The sequence below is a fragment of the Mustela nivalis genome (assembly GCF_964662115.1).
Source record: "Mustela nivalis genome assembly, chromosome: 10".
NCBI lineage: Eukaryota > Metazoa > Chordata > Mammalia > Carnivora > Mustelidae > Mustela > Mustela nivalis.
Window position 1 is genome coordinate 60,010,387 of NC_139029.1, and position 22,973 is coordinate 60,033,359.

The 22,973-nt window shown below is 41.5% G+C and overlaps 1 protein-coding gene across 5 annotated transcripts in view; it reads left to right on the plus strand.

The window, feature by feature from the left end:
• TNNI3K (TNNI3 interacting kinase) overlaps positions 1–22,973 on the plus strand; it is a 317,149-nt gene that overhangs the window by 285,159 nt on the left and 9,017 nt on the right. The window contains exon 24 of one of the 5 annotated variants that reach the window (XM_082686567.1): positions 15,527–15,732. The exons of 3 other annotated variants lie outside the window; for them this stretch is intronic. In XM_082686567.1, the coding sequence (XP_082542693.1) occupies positions 15,527–15,578 (52 nt within the window). In that variant the 3' untranslated portion in view covers positions 15,579–15,732. Of the gene's footprint in view, positions 1–11,263; positions 11,341–15,526; positions 15,733–22,973 lie in introns of those variants that run through there. One more of the 5 variants, XM_082686568.1, reaches the window with a different exon arrangement.

Below are 22,973 nucleotides of genomic sequence, written 5' to 3' on the forward strand. Positions count from 1 at the left end.
CTGGAATTACAATAAAAAAAAACTTTAAAAATAAATAAAAAATAAAGCAGATGTAGGGGGTCAGTGTGTACTAGCATGTTTTTCTGTTCCCTACCTTTTTAGCAAGAAATCAAAAGCCTTCTGGGAATACTGACCGTGAGTTAAGGGTTAGAACCTGACCCAGGACAGGTGTCCTAGAGAATAGCGGCTCAGGAGGAAGGGGATGACTTAATAACACAAGAGGAAGCTGGTGTGCTACACTGGAAAGCCCATGTACTTTAGGCGCCAAAGGTACCTACCTGTGTTCAAATCCCAGTTCCGCCTCCTAAGAACAGTGTGAACTTGGGCCCAAGTTTGCTGTAGGTGTCATGATATTACTTTGTCTGGTTTTTGCAAGGACTGGAGAAAATACATATAAAACAGTTAATATTATCCCTGGGAAGTTTGTGTTGTTCTTGTTTTAAACTAGACATAATTTCCACTATTTTAGAGTCCTACCCAGAGATAGATAAATACCTTTCTGAGGCCGAGAAAGTCTGTATCTGCCTGGAACTCAGAATCCTAATTCAGACACACTGCTCTCCTTTTTATCACTTATTCTCTTTGAGATAGTAGGACATTCCTTTTTCTCATTAAATACCAGCTTTACCCATAAATTTCTCATAGCTTTTCCTCACCTATCTCCACTGCTTGTTTGTCAAATCCAATAATGTGGGCCATTCCCTAATCAGGTTGCCATTTGGATTAAAGTCAGGGTTTCTGGATATTTTTTATCCAGCAGCTATTTACATGAAAATGACAGAAATCAGGGGAAATTACTTTCAAGGATTTTAATTTTTTTTTTGCAAGCCTTGAAAAGAAAACCATAGTTAATTATGAATGTGCCTGATAAATGCTAGAGTACTACATGAAAATGGAAAAGATTTAAAATGCTTGCGAAACAACAAATCTAAATATACTGTTTTTACCCAAATAAACATTTTCCGTTCTATTAAAAAATAATCCTTTATTGTTCAAGGAACAATGAGGCTTACACTCTTTTCTTCAATGCTATTTTACCAAATCAGCCCAGAAAAGAAAAATAGAATCATAAACTAAATAAAATTGATGACAAAACACCATATGAAGATGTCGTTGTTGTTTTTAACTGAAGACATATGTTAAGGCATAGAGTATTTGACTATGGAATGTACCTGTGAACTACTTTCTGATATTAAGTGAAGTTCATATTTTTAAGTTTTCTGCCACATGTATGTTCTTTGGCTATTTTTCTTTCTTTTTTTTTTAAGATTTTATTTATTTATTTGGCAGAGAGAGAGATATAGTGAGAGAGAGAACACAAGCGGGGCAGTGGGAGAGAAAGAGGCAGACTCCCCACTAAGCAGGGAGCCCAGATGTGGCTGGATCCCAGGACCCTAGGATCATGACCTGAGCCAAAGGCAGTAGCTTAAGGACTGAGCCACCCAGGCGCCCCTATTTTTCTTTCTTTTTTAAAATGCGGACAGTTCTGAGTTTAAAGACTACTTAGAAAATTTAAACCACATTATTCACCTCCAAATTTTTACTTACTGAGTTCTTTAGCACAAAGGACATTAAATTCCCTTCCTTTTTTCTTATGTCTAAATGGAAGGAGGAATACTATCAAGATTCTTGTATTTTTTTTTCAGTTACTGCCCATTTAATTAGGCTAGCAACTTGCCCTATAATTTGTCCTCAAGTACAAAGATCTGTGTGTTACATTTATTTAAATAAATTCCTCTTTATCTTAGGCAAACATATAGGAACTTGAACAGTATACAAAGTTTAATTGAATATGCCTAGATTTGGAAAGTTCATGGAATTAACCAACTATCTCACAAAAATGTGTTGGGTTCCTAGTGGTACATGGAACTGTGTCTGGCCCTATCCAGAAAGCCCCCAGTATTTTGGTAGCTAGTCTTATATAAATACTATTGGCGAATTGAATACATTGCCTGTTGTTCTTTCCTCCCTTTTTGTCTTTCCCATTTTTTCTTTAAAGATTACCAATATTTTACATATAGATGAGAAAAGCCTGATGTAGGCATCATGTTCCCTCACTCGTCCAGACCCTTCATTTATTCTGTTGCTACTGCTGATTTATTGCTCTTTCTTTAGGTTGTTCCACTGGAGATGTATTCATCTAGCATATATTAAGCATCTACTATGTGCCAGATCCTGAGTCAATATTAGGAATATAAAGATGGATAACATCTCTCCTTGGCTCTGATAGAATGTAGTCTAGTGAGGAGGTCAGAGGAGCAAATGGGAAGATAAGTACTGAGCCAAGAGTAGGATGCTCTGGCATCTGGGGAGGGTCAAAGGAAGCTTCCTGAAGACAATGCTGCCTAACTTGAATCTGGGAGAATTTGCCGAACAGAGAAGGGAAGAAAAGGTGTCTTAGGGAAAGAAAGCATCGGGACCAAGGTAGAGAGGTGGGAACCGGAGTGATACATTTGGGGAAGAGCAGAGAGTGGGATGTGACATAGCAGAAGAGAGGAATAAAGATTTAAAATGGGCAGAAATAGAAATAAAAGTATGGAGACAAGTGAGGCCCCATTCCTTCTCTCAGTGAACAGGCACTAAGACCTCATTCTCTCCATGCAGACAGCGAGCATGTGAGGCTCTTAATGGGACTGAATACAGCAACCAGTCGTCTTTGTTGAAATCACACTGGGGCACGAGTCTAAATTTCAAGCGAATGAACAAGCATGATTTCTGCAGTTGTGTTTAGAATGGGTCAGCAAAAAGACTCGGGTGGGTAGAGAAAATGTAGTGATACAGATGAGACAGGAGTGACATAGATACAGTAGAGGTTCACCTTGAACCCAAGAACAGCCTCTGGAACTGTGCCAATCAGGCAGCATTGCAGGGGTTGTTCTTGACACTCAGCTAATCTCACACTGATGACACCATCCACATGATTGTGTTTGTGAGGCTGTCTTTTTAAAGGGGAAAGAGAAATAAAGATGTAAGGTTCTAGGTGGAAGGGAAGGGAAGAAGGAAGGAAGGAAGGAAAAAGAAAAAGAGAAAGAAATTACCCAAAGGTTTCACAGCCTGTAGTTTGCTAATCTCTAGATGGAAAGGTGAATGATAAAACTGAGACCTACTGGGTTAACTGCCCAGCATCTCAGCCATATGCCTTATTCCTCTTTATATGCATCTCCACTCCCACACCACTCCCATCTGCCTTCATCCTGAGTGCCTAGAATAGCATCGAGCACATGGTAGTTCTTCATCAGAAGTTCATTGATGACAGAACCGATACCTACCACTGACAGGGTGCTATTTATACTGTTCTGTCTTCCCTGTAGGGAGCTTCGTACCATGTTTTTCAAAATGGGCACTCTGCTATGGCGTGCCTCACTCCACTTGGAAAACTTCCCTCTCAACAAGCATATGACTGGGTAGACCAAGCAACTACGCAGAGTTGGCTTTTTCTGCCTTTGCCCAGGAAAAAGGCTTACCACGGAAAACCACAGATGATTTTTGCCATCTCCTAAGCATCCCTCATGACAAGACACTTAGAAAACACTCCTGACTTTATAAAGTTGATGCTAGTGTGGGATGGTTAACAGAGGCTTTGTCAAAGGATTTTGTCGTTAGGTCAACGGAGCACCCAAGTTGCTCAGTCAGTGCTGTTCGGGGGGCCGGGGATCACAGCAGAAGTGGCTGAAAGGAGAAATTGGTTGTGGACAAAGAATTGGCATGAGCCCCAGGGCAGGGCTGCACGTGCTTTTCTAGGTCATTCACTCGGCAGACATTTACTGAGCACTTACAGTGGAATCTGGAAATGTACGTGACTGAGACTCCATCCCTTCCCTTAATGAACAAATTGGTTTTTGGTTTTTTAGGTTTTTTTAAATTTTATTTATTTATTTGACAGAGAGAGAGAGATCACAAGTAGGCAGTGGAGGGGGGCAGGGAAGCAGGCTCCCCACTAAGCAGAGAGCCCGATGTGGGGCTCGATCCCAGGACCCTGAAATCATGACCTGAGCCGAAGGCAGAGGCTTAACCCACTGAGCCACCCAGGTGCCCCAATGAACAAATTGTTTTAATCCAGTGTGCTTAGTGCTCTAATCAGAGTGAGTCCTTGGACAGACAGAGATACAAGGGCACTGCTAGGAGTTGAGGATTTGGTGGTGACTCCCTGGCAACGTTCGCTCTGGAGGGAGGTTTCGTTCCACAGACACATCCCTCCTCAGAATCTTCCACATCTGCAGAGAATTTGCTCTCACTATGAGTTATTCCTTTTCTGTCCTCCCTTCTTTCTTTTTCTTCCCCTCTCTTTCTCTCTAAACCAGACCTAAGCAAGTCTACATTATCCGGAAGCAGCTGGTGCTACAATGTGGGAGTGTTAAATGTTTAACATCTTGTCACTTGTGAAACTGATGGAGTCATCCTTTTTGTTTCAGAGTTTCATGTTTAGGGGTTGAAAAGCTAGATTGATGAGCATTACCAGAGAGAAATATTTTTTGAGAAGTTAGTGAAGCTGATGACACGTTACTTTACAGTTTAGTGAAATTCAGCAAATCTAATTCTATTATCCTGTCAAAGTTTCACAAAAGGGAGACCTGAAAGCATATTTAAGATGAATCTTTAAAGATTTCAGAAGCCACAGCCACATCTGCAAAAATCAGATGCATCTGGTGCTGACAGACCTTTGTTTTTTTATAGACTAAAGGGAGTAAATAATCCTTCAACAACTAATTAAGTTTAAATAAAGTTATCTTGGTGATTCAGTGCCTGCCTTTTCTCCCTTAAAAAGACTGTCAAGCAGTAAACCATAACCACATTTTTTTTTTTTAATTGAAAGACTTCACATAGCCAGATTTACCCCGGACACACCAAAATGGAAGCTTCCTTGATGAATCATAGAACAGAGTACTGAAATAGAGATTTTATAGAGCATTTAAAGCCAGATCATTTAGGCCCTTGTTTATTTTCACAATCAAGTATGAGACATGGTCTAATAAATGCATTCTTACCAAAATGTCAGGAGTAATTGTTTTTAAAACATTTACCCGCAACTCTACATTTTTTAGAGGTTCACAAACTGACAAGCTGAAAGGGCTTTATGATCCTTTCACCAATTGGTACAACTGTATGTGTACTTGTACTGAAATGCTCATTATTAAGTCCAAAAGAAACATTGATGTAAAGGTTTATTCTAGTAGAAAGTGCTTTTTTCCCCCTCTCTGCTATTTAATAACCATTCATTACAGGAGGAAATTCTCATCAAGTTTATTGAGAATTAACTATGTACCATATTTATATTATCTAATTTAATATTCCTAGCTACCTGCAAGGTAGATATTTTTACTTTGAAGATGGCAGAACTGGTCAAAACAGAAATTAGGCCCTGAAATAGTAAGTAGGGAGGTTGGGGTTGACCCCAGTCTGACTAACCAGAAAGCCCATGTGTGTTCTTTCCAGGACAGCATAGGAAATTGTTTGGAATGCATGATGAAAACAAGGTCAAGGCTATGGCTTCTAATGTGAGGGGATGCCATGGATTGAATTGTGTCCCCCAGAAAGACAGGTCAATGTCCTAACCCCCCAGTACCTCAAACCATGACCTTATTTGGAAATAGGCTTCTTACAGATGCAATCAGTTGAGGTCATACTGGAGCAGGGTGGACCCTTGTTCCATTACGAGTTGTGTTCTTCTAAGAAGAGGAGAGAGAGAATGCTATGTGAAGACAATGGTGACAGAGGTGATAGCATCTACAAGGCAGGAACATGGAGAATGACATCACGTCACCAAAAGTTAGAGACAGTCAGGGAAAAGGTTCTCCCTCAGAGCTTTCGGAGGGAACCAACTTTGAATTTGGACTTCCAGCCTCCAGAACTGTAAGAGAGTAAGTTTCTGTTGTTTTAAGGTATCCAGTTTCAGAATGTTGTTACAGCAGCCCTAGGAAATGAACACACGGGATAAAAGAGGCTTACTGAGCCTAGGAACAAAACCAGCCAGAGACTTGATGTTAGGCTGATGCCCTGGGTGAGAAAGAGCAGTCCACTTGTTATTTCCCTTCATCCTTTGCTGTTGTACAGGAAAACCACACCATATCTAATTTGAGATATAAAAGACATTTTCTGGGGTGCCTTCTCAGAAAGAAAAAAAATATGTAACTAACCAAAGTTATAGTTAAATTCTAATATTTTGTACTACCCACACATGTCACAAGGACACTGGGAGACGATGTGCTCTCTGAGGTCTCACTGGGGGGTCTCTTTGATGGTTGCTGTTGGCAACCAGTTCTACAGGAGGCACAGTGAAGACCTAATTAAGGCAGGAGTCATGAAGAAATTGCAGGTAATTGAGGTCAAACACAACTGAGGTCGGGCAGGTGACTGACATCCGATTTAGTCAAACTAAGGAGATCAAGGTTTGACTCAGACAGAGACAACAGGTGAGGCCTGGAGACTGATCACTGATGGAAATAATTAAAAGAGGGATCTGACAAGGACATTCGAGCTAGGTCCAACAATAAGGGTGATGGAATCTAAGGTAAGTCTGAGGTTTTCATCTTCAGAAACCTAGTCCTCCTCAGTTGGCTCCTATTTTGGACTGGAGATCTTCAGTTTTTGAAAGGTCTGTAGTACCCATGCCGGCTTAATGCCCTGAAGAGCCAGTTTACCTCCTTTATTCCCCAAAAATGCTGATATCTGACTCAGTCAAGAAGGAGAAATTTGCCTTTTGTGGAGAATGTGAATAGAGAATAGTACTTAAGAGCCTCACTAGGGAGGTGGGGGAAGAGAGATCATCCACTTCCTGATAAAGTCATCCTCCTCCGGGGGTCTTCCAGCGGAAATTGTGCTGAGAATGTGAATCTGAAGAGTAAATCACTTATATCTATAATTTTATTGATCATAACTTAGGTATTTCAAGATTTTTAAAAACCTGGCCATTTCTTTTTGTTCTGAAATTTCCCATGAACCAGGAAAAAAATTAGCGAATGTTGAAGGCTAGTCAATGAATGCTGCTATCCACTCATTCATTCATCTGTTCGAGCACTACTTACTAGAATAGGGAGAGGGTTCCAAATTTCCAGACGTTTTGCTAATGCTGAAAACAAAGGCAAAAATAAGAAATGGCTCCTGATTGAAGATCAGGAGTCTAGTCAGTACAATGCGGTAAATGCCTGTACTTGAGACAGTGAGGCCATCTACTGTGGGGCTTGTGTGAGGGTACTGTGACCAAGAAATTCATTGGGTTGGGGCCTATCCATATAAGGCCGAACTCAACAGGCCCTGAGCTTGGACAATCAGACCATGTCTGCTGCTAGGACCTGGGCCATGGCATCTCTGCAGTAGATAGCATGGTCAAACTTGTCTTAAAGGAGGGCCATTTCCACAACTTTGTTGTGGCCTGGAGAGGGGAAGGAGCTGTCTAGTGGCAGAGGAGATCAGTTATAATATTGACAGAATTAGGCTTTAGTTAAGATCTGGCTAGGACTGAAAGAGAAATAAGGAGTTGTGGAGAAAGCTACAGTTTAACCATGGTAACATGATATCTACTTCTTATGTGGAGGAGGCATTGAATATTCCCATCACTAATACAAACATTTTATTTCTGCAGAAGTAGTAATGGATGTGTTCTCCTACATCCACATTTTCCCCAACCCTTACTATGATAGCTTCAGGCAGCTTATTTTTGATATTTTCCAGTGTTTACATTCTAGATAGAGGCATGTCCTTATTGACAATTCACACAAATGATCTCAGTAATTGCTAACCACATGGCAGACAATATTTTCTCTAGCATCCTCTACCCAAATGTGACAGAAGCCTAAAAGAAGTTTTTATAATGCATTTCCCATGAGCAGAATTGAGGAAACACTGATAAAAATTCCAAATAAAACAGAAACATCATTGTCCCCAGTCTCTCAATCTGTTGATGGAGATTATTTACGGTTTGTCCCCCTTTTGACAAATACGATTCATTATTATCTATTAGAGGAATCACCTTCAACACCTGTGAGAACTTTCCATGTGCAATTTATCTGTAGGGATAATTCTTTTGAAGGAGGTTAATGACATTAAACCCATTTTACAGATGGGAATAAAAGCGACAGGTTTATCATGATCAGGTCAGATAGTAAATTAATGCCTCATTAACATTCGTTAGAATTTTCACTGCATTCAATTTCAAATTAAGCTCCTTCCCTAAGGCACTTAATTATTACCAAGAACTTTCTGGCATTCACTCATCACTGATTCATATGTCAAACAGTTGAGCCCACATATGTGCTAGTGGCATAAGACTTGCCCGGAACGGTGAGTGGATCAACTGAGCCAGACTATGGGAAGTAGTTCAGGATCAGTGCAGAGGTAGCCTTTAATAACAGTACTTAGTAATGGTGATATTTGTCAAGGGCTCCATATGTGTAGGCACCATGTTATACATTATATATGATCTGTATATAACTCATAGTAGCAATCTCAGACCTCCGTTTTTAAAATGAGGAATTTGAGACCTAGGTAGCAACTTGGGTAAGGAATATAACTAGTTAGCCAAAAGGGGATTTGAGACTAAGCCATCTGAAGCCAGAGTTCATGGTCTTAATCACTAAGCCAATGTTTCTCAAATTTACTATGCATCAGAATCACCTGGAAGGCTTCTTAAAGCATAGACCGCTGGGCCTCCTCCCAGAGGTGTGATGCAGGGTTAAAAATTTGAATTTCCAACCAGTTCCCAGAGGATGCTGAGGCTGATGATTCAGATACCACACTTTGAGAACCACTGCTCTAAGCGATACTTAATGTAATCATCTTTGACTGTGCTCAGCATATAGTAGGAAGCCATTCAAAGTTTTCAAGCAACTCTGAACCTAGTCAGAGTTCTTGCTCAGCAACAATGAATCTGACAGCTATGTGTAGGGTGCTAGAGGGCAGGTGACAGCCCAAGAGTGAGAGTAAGGAGAAACAGAGTGGGCAGTAGATCCTGGGAAATACTGGCCTGGTGGAGGGGACACAGAAGGTTTGCTGATTGAGGACAAAGGGGCCATTAGAGGTGACCCTCTATGCTTTGGTCAGGGTGGCTAGAGGAATTATCCAGCCCTTCAATAGGAATTGAAAGGATAGAAGGGAATTCTGCCTTCTTATTTACGTATCTCCTGCTTCCACATAGCATCCTGCTTTTTGTTCCCTTTATTTATTGTTTCTGTGTATGATATTTCCACGGCATTTTCCTTCTTCCTCTTTACCTACAGGACCAGTATAACCTAAGGGCAGTTGTAGACTCTTGGTCTTTTCTAAGATGTTGTTCTTATCCCTAGAGGACCTCTGATTCTCCTACTCGCACATCAACTTCTCCTGTTTAGCTCTGCACCAGGGTCTTAGTGAATTCTACTAATCATGACTAAGTTTTTGGTTTCTGTGTTTTATCAGAAGCCCATCTGGGAAACTTACTGTCAGTTACTTACCAACGTAAATGGTATTCAAAATAATATCTGTTTTTTAAGTTCAAAATTATGGTATTGGGTTTTTTGGTTTCACATTTTGCTTTTATGTAATTTCTTTTCCATGAGTACCATTTACAAATATGCATCCTGAGAAAGCATTTAGTCTTCAATTTAAAACAAATTACCTTACCTTAAAAGTGCAACTTTTAAAAGTCCTTAGATTGATTTTTGTAAACTAAATTACAGGGAAGCTAGAGTAATAGAAAACTTCTAAGAATCTCTTTATTAAGTAAATAGTTTTACAAAACAGTTCCACCAAATGTATCTTTAAAAGAAACTTCTGTTTTATACATGAATTTTCTCAAAGTGAGGACAGGTATCCACAATGAGAATACATTATGGCTGAAATAAACCAAAGATTTAAAAAAAATAAAATAAAATAAAATAAATAAAAAACCAAAGTTTAACATTTATGATGTTCACCATTCTGAATTATATTTCTCATCTATGCCTGGATTATGAATGAGTTTTTTTGACTGAACTAGGTTCAGATTGGGTCTTTAGTATGAAAATGTAAATGCATGTCATTTAAATACACACAGAATTCATGTGACCTTGCCTCCTGCTTTTCTTAAAAATTTGAGACCACCTCCATGACTGCCACCAAGTTTCCTCCTTGACCCCTATAAACTGCTTTAAAAGCTTCATGAATCTTCTTCTGTTTATCTGCGGGTAGAGAAATGGTGCTTCTTTTCTGTGTCTAGCCTTTCCCTTTCTCCCAGGTCTTGCCCCATCGTCCCTTGTACTGATCACTTCCTATGCCTCGGGCTCTTTCTTCCTCAGTCTCTGCTTATCTCCATCAGCCTTCTCTCTCACCTCTGTCTTCTGACATCAAAAGTTATGTCTTACAGCTTTAAAAAGGAACAACGTTATTGTTGTGCCTCATTTTAAATACACTGATAGCAAAAGAGAGAAGGAAGATAGAAGGGAGCCCTGGAACATAGTGAGAGGTAGGGAGTCTTGGTCCCCTATGGGGTGACACAGAGAGGAGACCTCTTTGAAATGTAACATGTTTAAGCAGCTGTGAGGGAACTTGAAGTCAGACTAACAGAAAGCAGGGCAGCCCCTCACTAAACTTAGACCTAGAAGTTCCATGTGACATTGATTCATCTTGGGGTACTTGCTTGAGGCTTCAATTCACTCAGTTGGGAATAGTGGGACATGGGAGCAGAAGTAAAAAGGAGCTTGAATAGAGCCATGTTCCCTAGGGCAGGGTTGGCGTCCTATCTCTGAGAACACAGATCCAATTCTCTGTGCTCTGAGTACCCAGAACGGACAGTATTTCTCCTTTGGGCCAGAGCTCTACAACCAGCTTTAGCCCCAGGACATTTTTAGAGGATGTCCTCTCCCTGTCACCAGGGGGGTTTGCAGAGGTGGAACTGTGACATATATGGAGCCTGTTACAATGGTGATAAGGGGCACATTCATGCAGTCCCACCGGCTGGGTCCACATTCTGGCAAAGCCATTTCCTATGCATAATGTTGGCCAAACTAACTAACCTCTTCCTATTTGCTTCCTTATCTATGAAACAAGGAAAATAATAGTACTTACTTCATGATTATTATGAAAATTAAGTGAAATAATGTCCATAAACCTAAAACATCTGGTACATAGTTATTGCTCAGTAAATGTTAGGTATTATATGAAATAGATATTACAGCACAAGAAATTCCTACCTAATCATATACATGCATGTACACACACAGACACACAAACACACGCACATATTCTACATTAAATGCCTCTGTTTTTTGTAAAGCTTTTTTAATTTCTTTCCTTTCTTCCTTCTTTTGCCTAGCAAATAACTGGTAAAGACCCCCTGTCCTCCAGGCATGGGAGATATGGTGATCAACAAGGTGGACCCAATCCCTGCCCTCACAGAGCAGTTGAACAGACCATTTTCAGCAAAACATTCTAAACTTTATGATAAGAGGGGCACAGAATCAAAAAGGCAAATATGAATGAATAAATTATATATGGATGTTTCTAGTTATTTCTACGTAAATATTAAGTGTTTTGATCCTGAAAATAAGTAGAAATTTCTCTAAAACCTGTGCTGGTCTCTTTAATGCCATTTGCACTATGAATCATCACCACTCGGAAGCCAAGAGTTTTTGTGGGTCTGCATCTAACTGTTGTTAATTGTCTAAACAGGTAGCTGGGATCCAGGTAGAGCAAAAAATCCCAATGAAGGAGATATATCCATATTCCACCAAAGACAGACCATAGGAAGTAATGACTATCTGCCTTAGTTCCCACCCTTCTCACTTTTCCTACTCTCTCATGCTGAGATTCACTGGCCAGGGATTTTTTTTTTTTTTAATCTGGTTCAGGCTCTATTGGAAGCTGAACATAGCAGGTGAATGAATCAGGGCCAGACACAAATAGTAGACTGTGGACTCCGGGGCTTCAAAGAAAGGCATTTAGGGCAGTTCTGTGCTTGGAGCTGCTGCTTGCACTTGCTAAGAGCCGGAATCCAAAGGAGGCAGCCTCTGCACCATGCCCGTAAATAAAGGAAATGTGTGCCTAGCGTTCCTATGGGAACGTGGGGCAGCTCAGATTACCATTCCCCAGACTCGGTTTCCTTTCAGTGGGGCGCCTTCTGTTAAGAGGTAGACGGAGGGGGTACACCTCCAGAGTGGTGCCTGGGGGATATTTGTAGTGGGCATTGCATGATTCATTCTTCCAACACGGTATAGAAGACTTACTCCTGAAGATATATCTTTAAAAAGCAGCATGAAAAAGAGGGGATCCGACTTTGCCCCACATATTCCAAAAATGTAAAGCAGTTGTTTGCTAAGTCTTTAAAGTGTGTGTGTGTGTGTGTGTGTGTGTGTGTGCGTGCGTGTGTTTACGCACACATAGTACCCAAGGAAGCAACCCCAGGATAACATTCATTTTCTGGTTGGAATATTTATTATGGAATCAATTGTGGATTAAAATTGGTGTTTTTTTCAGGTTCAAAATCTGCTGTCTTTTTACCTTAGCCCCTGACTTTAGTGGAAACGTTGTCTATTTGCCTATAGAGAGAATTAAGGATGAGACTGTGAATACCTAAAACTCAGTTTTGCATGATTCAAATCATCAACAGGCTCACAACAGAGGCCCAAATTTCTAACACCGAGCCCAAATGTCCACTCGGAATTGAAAAATCCAAATTACTAATGAGAGGCAAGAAGCCCACACATTCACTTCACTCCAGCAGATCGCAGGACTTCCTGTCCTGTGTCAACACTGTGAAGCATTGCATGTGTGTCCCGAGTCTTCTCCTCCCTGTTACTGGCCCCGTTACTCACCTCAGGCGAAGGAGCTGAGCTTTCTGCTCTTTAGTGTCTTCACAAAAAGTAATGACGGCGTTAATAATAATATCTGTCCCTTGTGATTGCCACAAAGGTTAAATGAGATTTTAAACATAGATGAAATAGGTGTTCTAACACTTAATGATTTTTTAAAAGTGCTTTTAGAAACATTATCCTAATTGATCCTTCTGTGAAACATCTGGCTTTGTTAAAAGTCACGTATCACAGAATTGTGAGTGTGATGTCTGTGTTTTGCTGTTCCCTGGGTTGTGTATCTAAGAGAAGGAGACAATTCTCCCAAGCCCCAGGTAAAGCACAGGTAAATGTGGAGCTCCTGCTTTCACTAGAGAAGTGCTTTTGCAAACTTTGGCATTTGGCCACAGCCATATTATGGCCAGCCACAAACACAGTTGAGTATTTTTTTTTTTTTTTCTGCAGTGCCCACAAAATCTCCAGTGAATTCTTCTCTGCGAAAAATCTTGAAAGCACACAGTGTGATAATTGATACCAGATAGTATTTGGAAGTAATCAGAGGAGCCTATTAGGTATTTTAGTAGCCCGATCTGTGCCCCGTTCTGGTTTTGGAAATCTGCAGAGGGGTGCCTCTGTGGGCCTGCCTAGAGTAAACAGGTTTGGCCCTTCCAGGAGGGCGGGGTATTGCGGGCTCCCTGCACCTGGTACTATGTGGACCCCAGGGCTGCTGCCTAGTGCCATTGGCTGTGGCCAGACCTGAAGTAGGGCCAGCTGGTGACTGACTGCAGGGACTCCCCAAACCCTCTCCTATTTAAAAATTGTAGCAGAAAATACATCAGCAAAAAGCCACATAAATGTCTCCAGAAAGAAACTTCGTACGCGATTTTCTATTTTTCTCACTTCTGAGGGCTGTAGACATTCTTTAACTCATTCATTTAGCAAATATTTATTCAGAACCTACACTTCTAGGTTCTGCAATACAGCATCAAATAAAACAGACAAAACAATCCCTTCCTTCATGGAGCTTTTATTCTAGTGAGGAAGGAGGGTGACTTTTTTTTTTTTAAGAAAATTATGAAATATAGTAAAGCAGGGGTGACGGACAGGGAGCACAGAAAGAGATGTGATTTGCAATTTTCTTTTTTTATTTTTTTTTTAAGATTTTATTTCTTTATTTGACAGAGACAGATCACAAGTAGGCAGAGAAGCAGGCAGAGAGAGAGAGAAGAGGGGAAGCAGGCTCCCTGCTGAGCAGAGAGCCTGATGTGGGGCTCGATCCCAGGACCCTGAAATCATGACCTGAGCCGAAGGCAGAGGCTTTAACCCACTGAGCCACCCAGGTACCTCGTGATTTGCAATTTTCAACAGAACGATCAGGGAAGACCTCAGCCAGAAGATAACATGTGAGCAAAGATGTGAACAGAGTGAATTTGAAAACCATAGGCCTCTAGAGAAGAGCCTTCCAGCTTGTGGGAACAGTAAGTGCAAATTCCCTGAGGTGAGATCGTATCTGTGAATTCCAAGAGCAGCCAGGAGACCAAAAGGAGCAAAACAACCCTAGGGAAGAGTAATAGGAGACAAAGTAGAGTAGGGCAGGCGGCCAGATCATGAAGGAGGCACAGGCCATTGGGAAGACGTGGGCGTTTCCTGAGACTGAGACACCTGGCCTCCACAGGCGTCTGAGCAGAGAAGTCACGTGATCACGCTGCTTTTTAAAAGGAACACCCTACCCGGTGTACTTTATGGCACTGAGAGAAGTGGTAGTCAATTTTTTCCTTCTTTTAAACTTACTTTCCTCTCATTCAATTACGTAATAATTATTACGTAGCTTATTACTTATTTTAATTAATTACTAAGTAATTATTACTTAGCTTAGGCTGTGGGTTGGGCACTGGGGAAGACTGATAAGTGGGGGAAAAGCAACGATGATCAATTTAATGGAGCCCATACTAGGGAGGGCAGCTACCCAAGCGCTGGGGAGCAGGAGTGAAAGCAAGGCATGGGGGAGGGTTACGTAACTTGGTCACAAGCCACAGCTTGGCAGTGGTGGTGCCAGAACTAGAAACCTTACGCTCCTGACCACTCAGACAGCCTGCCTGGAGCACCGGGGCTGAGACAGGAGGCCAGGGACATGACCAGGAGTTCAGGTCTATTAGATTTATTTATTAAATATTGTGGAGAGCATACTCTGCACCAGGCCCCAGATGCCAGGGCCACAGAGGTAAGGAACAGAACACGGCTCTCATTCCGAAAGCGGGTGCTCTGGAGTGCCCCGTATCAAGGCTTCATAAATACCAACATAAAACTAACCCTGGAGGTCTAGCTATGCAGCCAGTCACAGGACACTTCTTACAGAAGCCACAGTGGTGTTCCTGCCAAAACAGAAGGCAGGAGCAGGGGTGGGCTCAGCAGGAAATGTCAAACCCTGGGTTGCCCCAGGATTCAAAGAAGCTTCACAGCACATCACACCAGAGTAGGGTAAGAGCCCCCACGTTACTGGCAGGAGAAGAGCTTTTCAATAAGAACAAGGCACCCTAGCAACATAATACCATTTTGTTATTCAGGGTCTGACAGCAAAGAATACACAGAGGACGCAGGGAAAGCTTTGGTGTTGTATGATGAGGCAAAGGTCCCAGAGGTTTAGTATACATTCACTTAAAACAAAAACCAAAAAAAAAAAAAAATTGCTTGTAATTTTGTAACCTCCTTAGGGTGTTTCAAATGGTTTGTGAAGATCAATGTTCTACATGTTCAAAGAGTTAAGGGAGTTTTCAAATCTTTCCATTCAGGCTGGCCTGTCATAAAGAACAAAGGAACATGGAATTTCTTGCAGGGATCTGAATCCATACAACAGAGCCTGGAGATGTTCAATCAACAGAGATGGCCTTTGAACTTTTCTCAATCCAAAAGGGGAAACGAATATGTACTGCTCTGTAGGCACCTCTCTACTTGCCACTTTTATCTTCCGTCAATAAAATTGGTTTTGTAATTTCTACTTATGTAGCCACCCAGGGGCCATTATTATAAAATAGTGGTTAAAAGCTTGGGCTCTGACGGGCCCGAGTTCAAATTCAAGTTCGACTGCTTATAAGCTGTGTGACCTGAGGCAAGTTAGTTGAACTCTCCAAGTCTCACGCGTCTTACCTACAGGATGAAAATAAGAATATCACCTCCTTCATAATGTTGCAGTGAGCGTTAAATGAATGTGATTTGTACAAATCTGATATATGGTAAACACGGAATGAATGTATACTCTATTTCTTTTCTGTTTTGCCATTAGCACATTTATTTCCATCTTGATTATTCCTCTCCTAAGAGGAACTCCTAAAATGAAAGATGAGTGGAGATCCTACCTCATTGGGATCGCACTCTTTGGCCCAAAGGTGGAAGACGGCTTAGAGGAGCATCACATAAAGGGTTGATGTGTTGCTCCAACGGATGCATTGATAAACTATGCCCCACGGACCAAATCTAACTCTCTGCCTGTTTTTGTAAAGTTTTCCTGAACATAGCCACACTCATTTGTTTACATATTGTCTATATCTGCTTTTGTTCTGCAATAGCAGAGTTGAACAGTTGCAACAGAGACCCTATGATCTGCAAATTCTAAAATATTTACTATCTTCCCCTTTACAGGAAAATGTATCTGACCCTTGTTCTAGCAACTTAAAAAATCCAAATTTTTTTCAAGTCACATAGCTCTGAAACTGAATACATTGGAAACGTATCTCTCCAATGGAAAAATAATAAGGCTACCTTCAAGAAGTCAGCCCGTTTACTTATCCTGGTCAATCCCAGAGGACACAAAGATTCATAAAGCAGCATCCCCAGTCCACTTGCTGGTCAGATGAATATGCACTGTGAGGCAGGTTCTGCCGATGGCGAGAGCCAGTGCCTCGAGCAACACTGAGGCCACTGTGGTTCCTGCCTCTTTTCCATATGGCCCTTACCTCTATCCCAGAAGCCAGAAGTTTGAAGAGAGACTCTCCATGGTGTTTCGTTTCATTTGCGTATCTGTAAGACTACCGAAAACCACTGAATATATGAGGATACCCTAACAAAGAATCACTCGCAGATTTCTCTGGCAAAGACATGGAGGGTGGAATAGGTTGGACAGGAAAGAGGAGTAAGGAGCCTTCTGCAGAGTCACTGTTCCAATGCATGTAACAGGGGGATGCAGCTCATTCTTGGGCAGTGGTTGAAGAAATGGCAGGAGCTGATAAAAATAAGCATGAGTATAGTTGCAGGGGAGGAATCACCATTCATTCATTTAGTACATATTTATTGGATACCTAGTTCATGACAATTAGTTTAAGGCACTGGGGATCGAGACACAGTAGTACATGAGACAAACCAGTCCCTGTGGTCATGAAACTTGCCCTCCAGCTAGAAGAGGCAGGCCATCTTAATTTGGGCTCCTCCAAAAAAAAAGACCATGAGACAAGGATTTGCGTGAATCCCGCCCCCCCCCGCACCCCCCACCTGAGATGTGATCTCAAGCACAGTGAAGGAAAGAGAAGTAAATAAGGGCATACGTTAATGAGTAAGTCACTGCCATGAGCAACTAAGGCTCCATTTCATGTTGTGTCCTCTGAGGGTATAGGCCATGGCTCAGAATTCTCCCAACAAAGAGCAAGGATGATGGAGGATTTATCTACCAACTCTTGTTCCTCCCTGGTGGAGTCTCATTAAGGTGGGCAGGAAGGAGAATTAGCTATGCATCTCCACCTTTAAGGACAGACACAGGAAACCATAAGCAGGTATAGAAAATTCTAAAGGTGACTACCCAAATAGATCAAGGCAGAGTACTACATCTGGCGACACAGGTGACAAACAATGAACAAATACTCAAGAAAATGAGATGGTGGTAAGTACTATGCAGGCAGTTAGAACAGGTTAATAAGATACAGAGTCAGAAAGACTGGAAGGCTAGTTTAGATGGGCTGGTTAGAATGATGAAAACAAGGAAGGGCCTGGGGAGCAGCATGCAGCAGGGGGAAAAAGCAAGTGCAGAGTTCATCAGACAGGAAAAAGAGGAGAAATCGAAGTCCTCTGTTGTAGCTACAGCACAGGAGGCAGACGGGAGTGTTACAGAGTGAAGTCCACCGAGGGTTGACGCCAAACCACAAAGGCTTCATCAGCCAGAACAGGGCATGAGAATGTTGTTCTGCATGTGTTGGGTAGTTTCTGAGGGATTTTGAACAGGAACATGACATAATCTGATGAATATTTTTAAAAGTTCATCCTGGTTACTTCTCTTCCCTTCCCCTTTCTTACAAAAGCCATTAGATAGGACAGGATAGATAGGGCTGAGCAAGGTTGATGTCTTCACGAGATGTGGAACAGGATGTCTGAATCCAAGTAGGGTACAGAGAATGTCTATGTGGGTGATGAGAGTGGTGGGTGACAGCTGACTGGCCTGAGGTGTCAGAGCTAGAGCGGGAGGAAGGAAGGTTTTCCACGAGGGTTTTGGTCTACCCAGCCAAGATAATAGAGCCCAGGTATTGTGAGGAAGGCATCCATAGGGGGAGAAACCTGATATGGGAGGTCAGAGTCTGAGCCTAGGAAGGAGAACGTCCATGAGGCGTGTCAGTGAAGCAGTGACCCCACGTGAAGTGTCAGATCCCATACACAATGGGAAGAATGTTCGCGCAGGGAGGTGATGGCCACAGTGGTTCTGTGCAGATTGGGAAGAGTGTCAGTTACAAGATGGTGCCTGGTGTGGGGAAGTTGGAGCATGAGGGTGGTGAAGAGGTTAAGAGTGTAAGGAGGGCATCACACGGGGCACAGCTCTGTACTGAGTACTGGAGCCCAAGGTAAGAGAGGAATCACCAGCTTGGGGCAGACCCAGGGGAAATAGCCCAGAGTGGGGTGTCAGAACCCAAGAGGGGAAGGGAAGCAGCCACATGGAGGCAACGGTGGAACCCATGTGGGGTAAAGGAAGATGTCCAGATATGTGTTGAGGGGTGGGGGTGTGACAGCACCCAGAGATTTGTACATTTGGGAGCAATGATCAAACAAGTAAATATATTAATGATAATGGGGACCAGGTTTCTCACTGTCTGAATGGACACTGTAATGTTAGATTGGATTGGAGATAAAGGTATGAATGTATGATTTGAGGGTGGTGGGAGAGGTCTCAATGTATTTACCCAAGGATGTATATACATGCATGTTCTTCACCTCTACCTGCTCAGTGAGAGGGCCTGGGAGCAGCAACACTTCAACAAGGAACACACCAAGCACCCAGATCTTGATTTCTAAATACTGTTCTCCACAAAAAGGGAAAAGGGTACTTTGGAAAAACGACAGATTTCAAGGCTGGGACAAGGAATGCACAAAGTAAGCCCGGAACGTCTGGTGCCAGAAAGTAAAGAGATACTCAAAGATGAGTCTATATCAAAGGACAGCTTAAAAAGGCTCCTGCTTGCCAACTATAAGATAATTTAAGCAGCAAAATAATGACAGTAACATCATAATCCATTGAATAAAACAGTAACTTTAAATCCATACTGATATAAATAAGTGAAGATATTTCACTTATTTGGTTGAGATATGGAATATTTATATAGTCTCAAAGTAACTCCCCACAAAATACTTATTAATTACGAAAAGAGTCATTTTGTAACAGTGGGTCCTCTCAGACACCACCTTAACCAAGTAATGAAAATTAAGAACACAATAATGGGTCAAATGACAATGTGACAGGTTACAATGAAGAGAACACAGCATCATTTTTGTGATGTTTCCCGCCAAAAATACATAATTTTAATTTAATCATTAGTAAGCCTCAGACAAACCAAATTCAAGGATATTCTGCAAAATAACTGGCTTGTTCAAAAATATTCAGGGTCATGAAACTCAAAGACTGAGAAACTGTCTCCAGTTGAAAGAAATCAAAGAAACAGAACAACTAAATGCAGTGTGTGACTCTGAATCTGATCCTTTTGCTGGAAGGAACATTATTGAGACAATGCACAAGTCTTGAATGGCATCTGAGAGTAGATAAAATCAGAAGATTAGGTTAGGCTATATAGAAGAATGTCTTTATTTTAGAAGCATACTAAGGTGTTTGGGAAATGATAGGCATCAGATTGGCAACTTACTCTCAAAACGTTCAGGATTTTTTTTAAAAAGTACCACTGTTGCAACCTTCCTTCATTTTGAGATTGTTTCAAAATGAAAGTTAAAATTTTATATATTCACTTTAGCCATTTGATTTCCTAGGTCTTTGCACATGCCCCAACCTATACCTATCCCAGAAGTCCCCTCCCCTCGAGAACCCTTGCTTGTCCTGCATTTCCTCTGTGAAGGGAGGGTACCCCGTGCAGGATGTACTGTGTCCCCGGGCACTGAAGTTTACCTGTACATGTCTATATTTCTGTTTACCCCAAAGGGTGGAGTCCATGTCCATCACACTCATATCGGCATTCTTAGCACTCAGCACAGCACCTGGCATTGGACTTGATAATTAACCACGGAGAGAAGGAGAGAGACAAAGTTATAGGTATAAAATTGGAATCTTGGGGCACCTGGGTGGCTCAGTGGGTTAAAGCCTCTGCCTTTGGCTCACGTCATGATCCCAGAGTCCTGGGATGGAGCCCTGCATCGGGCTCTCTGCTCAGCGGGGAGCCTGCTTCCATCTCTTTCTCTCTGCCTGCCTCTCTGCCTTCTTGTCATCTCTGTCAAATAAATAAATAAAATCTTTAAAATAATATAAAATCAAATTGGAATCTTTTCTAGAGCTAACTGAGTTAAGAAAAGCAGGTTGTTTATGTGCTGCCTGGCCTGTGTTGGAATTACAGCTGTGTGATCCTGAACCAGACTTAGACTCCTTTCCCACACATGTAAAACAGGTTGTAAGATGGAGCAAATGTAGTAAGATTTGCAAGGCATCTAGTAGAGTCCTTGACACTTAGCAGGTAGGCAACAAATTTTTGTTTCCCATTTCTCCTGAAAAATAGGAATAAAAATTATCAAAGAAGACTAGAAGTACAGAATTTCAGGTTATCTCCTGACTTCACAATAGCCCTGATATATGAACTTGGGTAAGTCATTTCACTTCACAAAGCTTCGACTTCCTTCTTGGTAAAATGGGAGGCGGGAAAATAGAAGAGCGAGAGGTGAGCTTTATGACCATCATGCTCCCAAGATCTTCTAGTTCTAAAATTTCAAGTACTTTCCCTCTTTTTGGGTAAGAGTAAGTACAGAAGGTGAAGGGTAAGTGAGTTTTTACTGTATTTAAAGGGTGGTCCTTAGTTGTAGCAGTCAAGGCATGCGAAGTGCCCCTCCTACTGGATTACACAGTTCCTCATTTATACCTGCTAAAAATATAGGTAAATTGAGAGGCCGTGGTATTGTTAGGTACTGTTGAGCACATTAAAAATTTATGAGCCATCAAGGAACTAGCACACAGTTTCAATTTTTGCTGCATTTTCCCTTATTCATAATTCTTTCCCTAATTGCTTTTTCCCTTAAAAATGGGGGAGCCGAGACCTTGGATATTTGCCTAATGGCTCAAACAGAGCCATGACCCATTGCCAAGTCTTTCAGGCCTTTTATAGCCTGGGGACATTTGCCACTGAAAGAAAGCTGATGGGTTTGATTTTCCTGAAAGAGATATTTTGCACTGACCTCTGGCCCCATTAAATACTTTGGCCATTGCCCATTCACTGTAATGGGAGCAATAAATTTGTTTTAATTTAGGACGTTATCAAGTAGGAAATATTGACAAAGACAAAATAACATTCTGAAAACAGCCAGGATGAAATCATGAATAAATAAATATTTTGAACTTAGCTGATAAATTAACAAATGCTTATTCATAAGAGTCTGACTGGACTATTCCAAAGTTAGGCCAAAGGTGATCCCATTTCTAATAGAAATGTCGTCTTTCTCTTTCGACCAGTGAAAAGGTGGGCTGCATAGACATTGCAAGGCATAGAAAGGCATTTATCCATTGTGACAGATCTGTTTTAAATAGATCTATTTGTTTTCAGCTAAATGCCAAAAGGAACAGCCAGATGACTCTAGCAGCCTTTTCTATGGCAAAGCATTTATTTTCCTTGTGTAAACACCTTTATTAGGGATCGCAGCAGGCTGTTTCTCTACCTTTTCTTTCTATTAGTCCCTTAGATTAGCATCAAAGAACTGAAATTCTTGCTAGATGTTACCTGTACGTGTTTCATTTTGAGTGAAAGAAATGACTTTTAACTTGGGTACATTCCTCTTGAGGAAGGGGATAAAGGTGCATATGCCATCAATCCCCTCACTAATATTCTTTCATAAGTAACACGATTATGACAGATGGCAAAAAAAAAAAAAAAAAGTCCTAACAAACCACAAAGCGTATTTGCAAAGCTGTGAGGTCTTAAATGGTGTTGGCTTTGCAAAGTCCAAATGACTAAATCTTCTAGGTTACCAGTAGCCTGAGGGCATCTTTAGCTGCATAAAAACTAATTGGACCAACTTGAATGGAAGAAAATTGTGCCTGAAGTCTTTAATCACACTAGTAACCTAATGGTTTCCTGTGCGACATAGCCAGGGCAGTGTTTAGGAAGATGAATCCATGCATGCAGCTTAGAAAACCTTGCACAAGATCAGACAGTTGTGGGGAGGCATAAGCATCTCCTTTAGCAAGTTTATTGTGTGTGTCTCAAATTTTGGCACAGGGACAGGTAAGCCATTGTTGGAGAGTGGAAAGTAAAAAAATGTTTTAAAAGATCTAACTAGGGGTGCCTGGGTGGCTCAGTGGGTTAAGCCGCTGCCTTCGGCTCAGGTCATGATCTCAGGGTCCTGGGTTCGAGCCCCGCATTGGGCTCTCTGCTCAGCAGAGAGCCTGCTTCATCCTCTCTCTCTGCCTGCCTCTCTGCCTACTTGTGACCTCTCTCTGTCAAATAAATAAATAAAATCTTAAAAAGAAAAAAAAAAAGATCTAACTAAGCAGGACACGAGAAAGCTGATGCTTTCTTGCATCATAGGTTTCCTATGATGATGAAAGGTATTTCTCTATGAGGAATAAAGATGTCATGTTCATCTTTGTATGCCAAGAATCCAAAACTCTAACCCATGATGAATTCGGGGAGCTCCCCAAATGGTAACAGACCAACAGCTTGACATGGGCTGCTATTAAATGTAGCATGCTTTACAAGAAAGGGCATGGGCTGGAAGTCTGAAGACCTTTTGTTCAAGTTGTGGTTCCACCTCTTGCTAGCTCTGTGAGTTATTGCAGGTTGT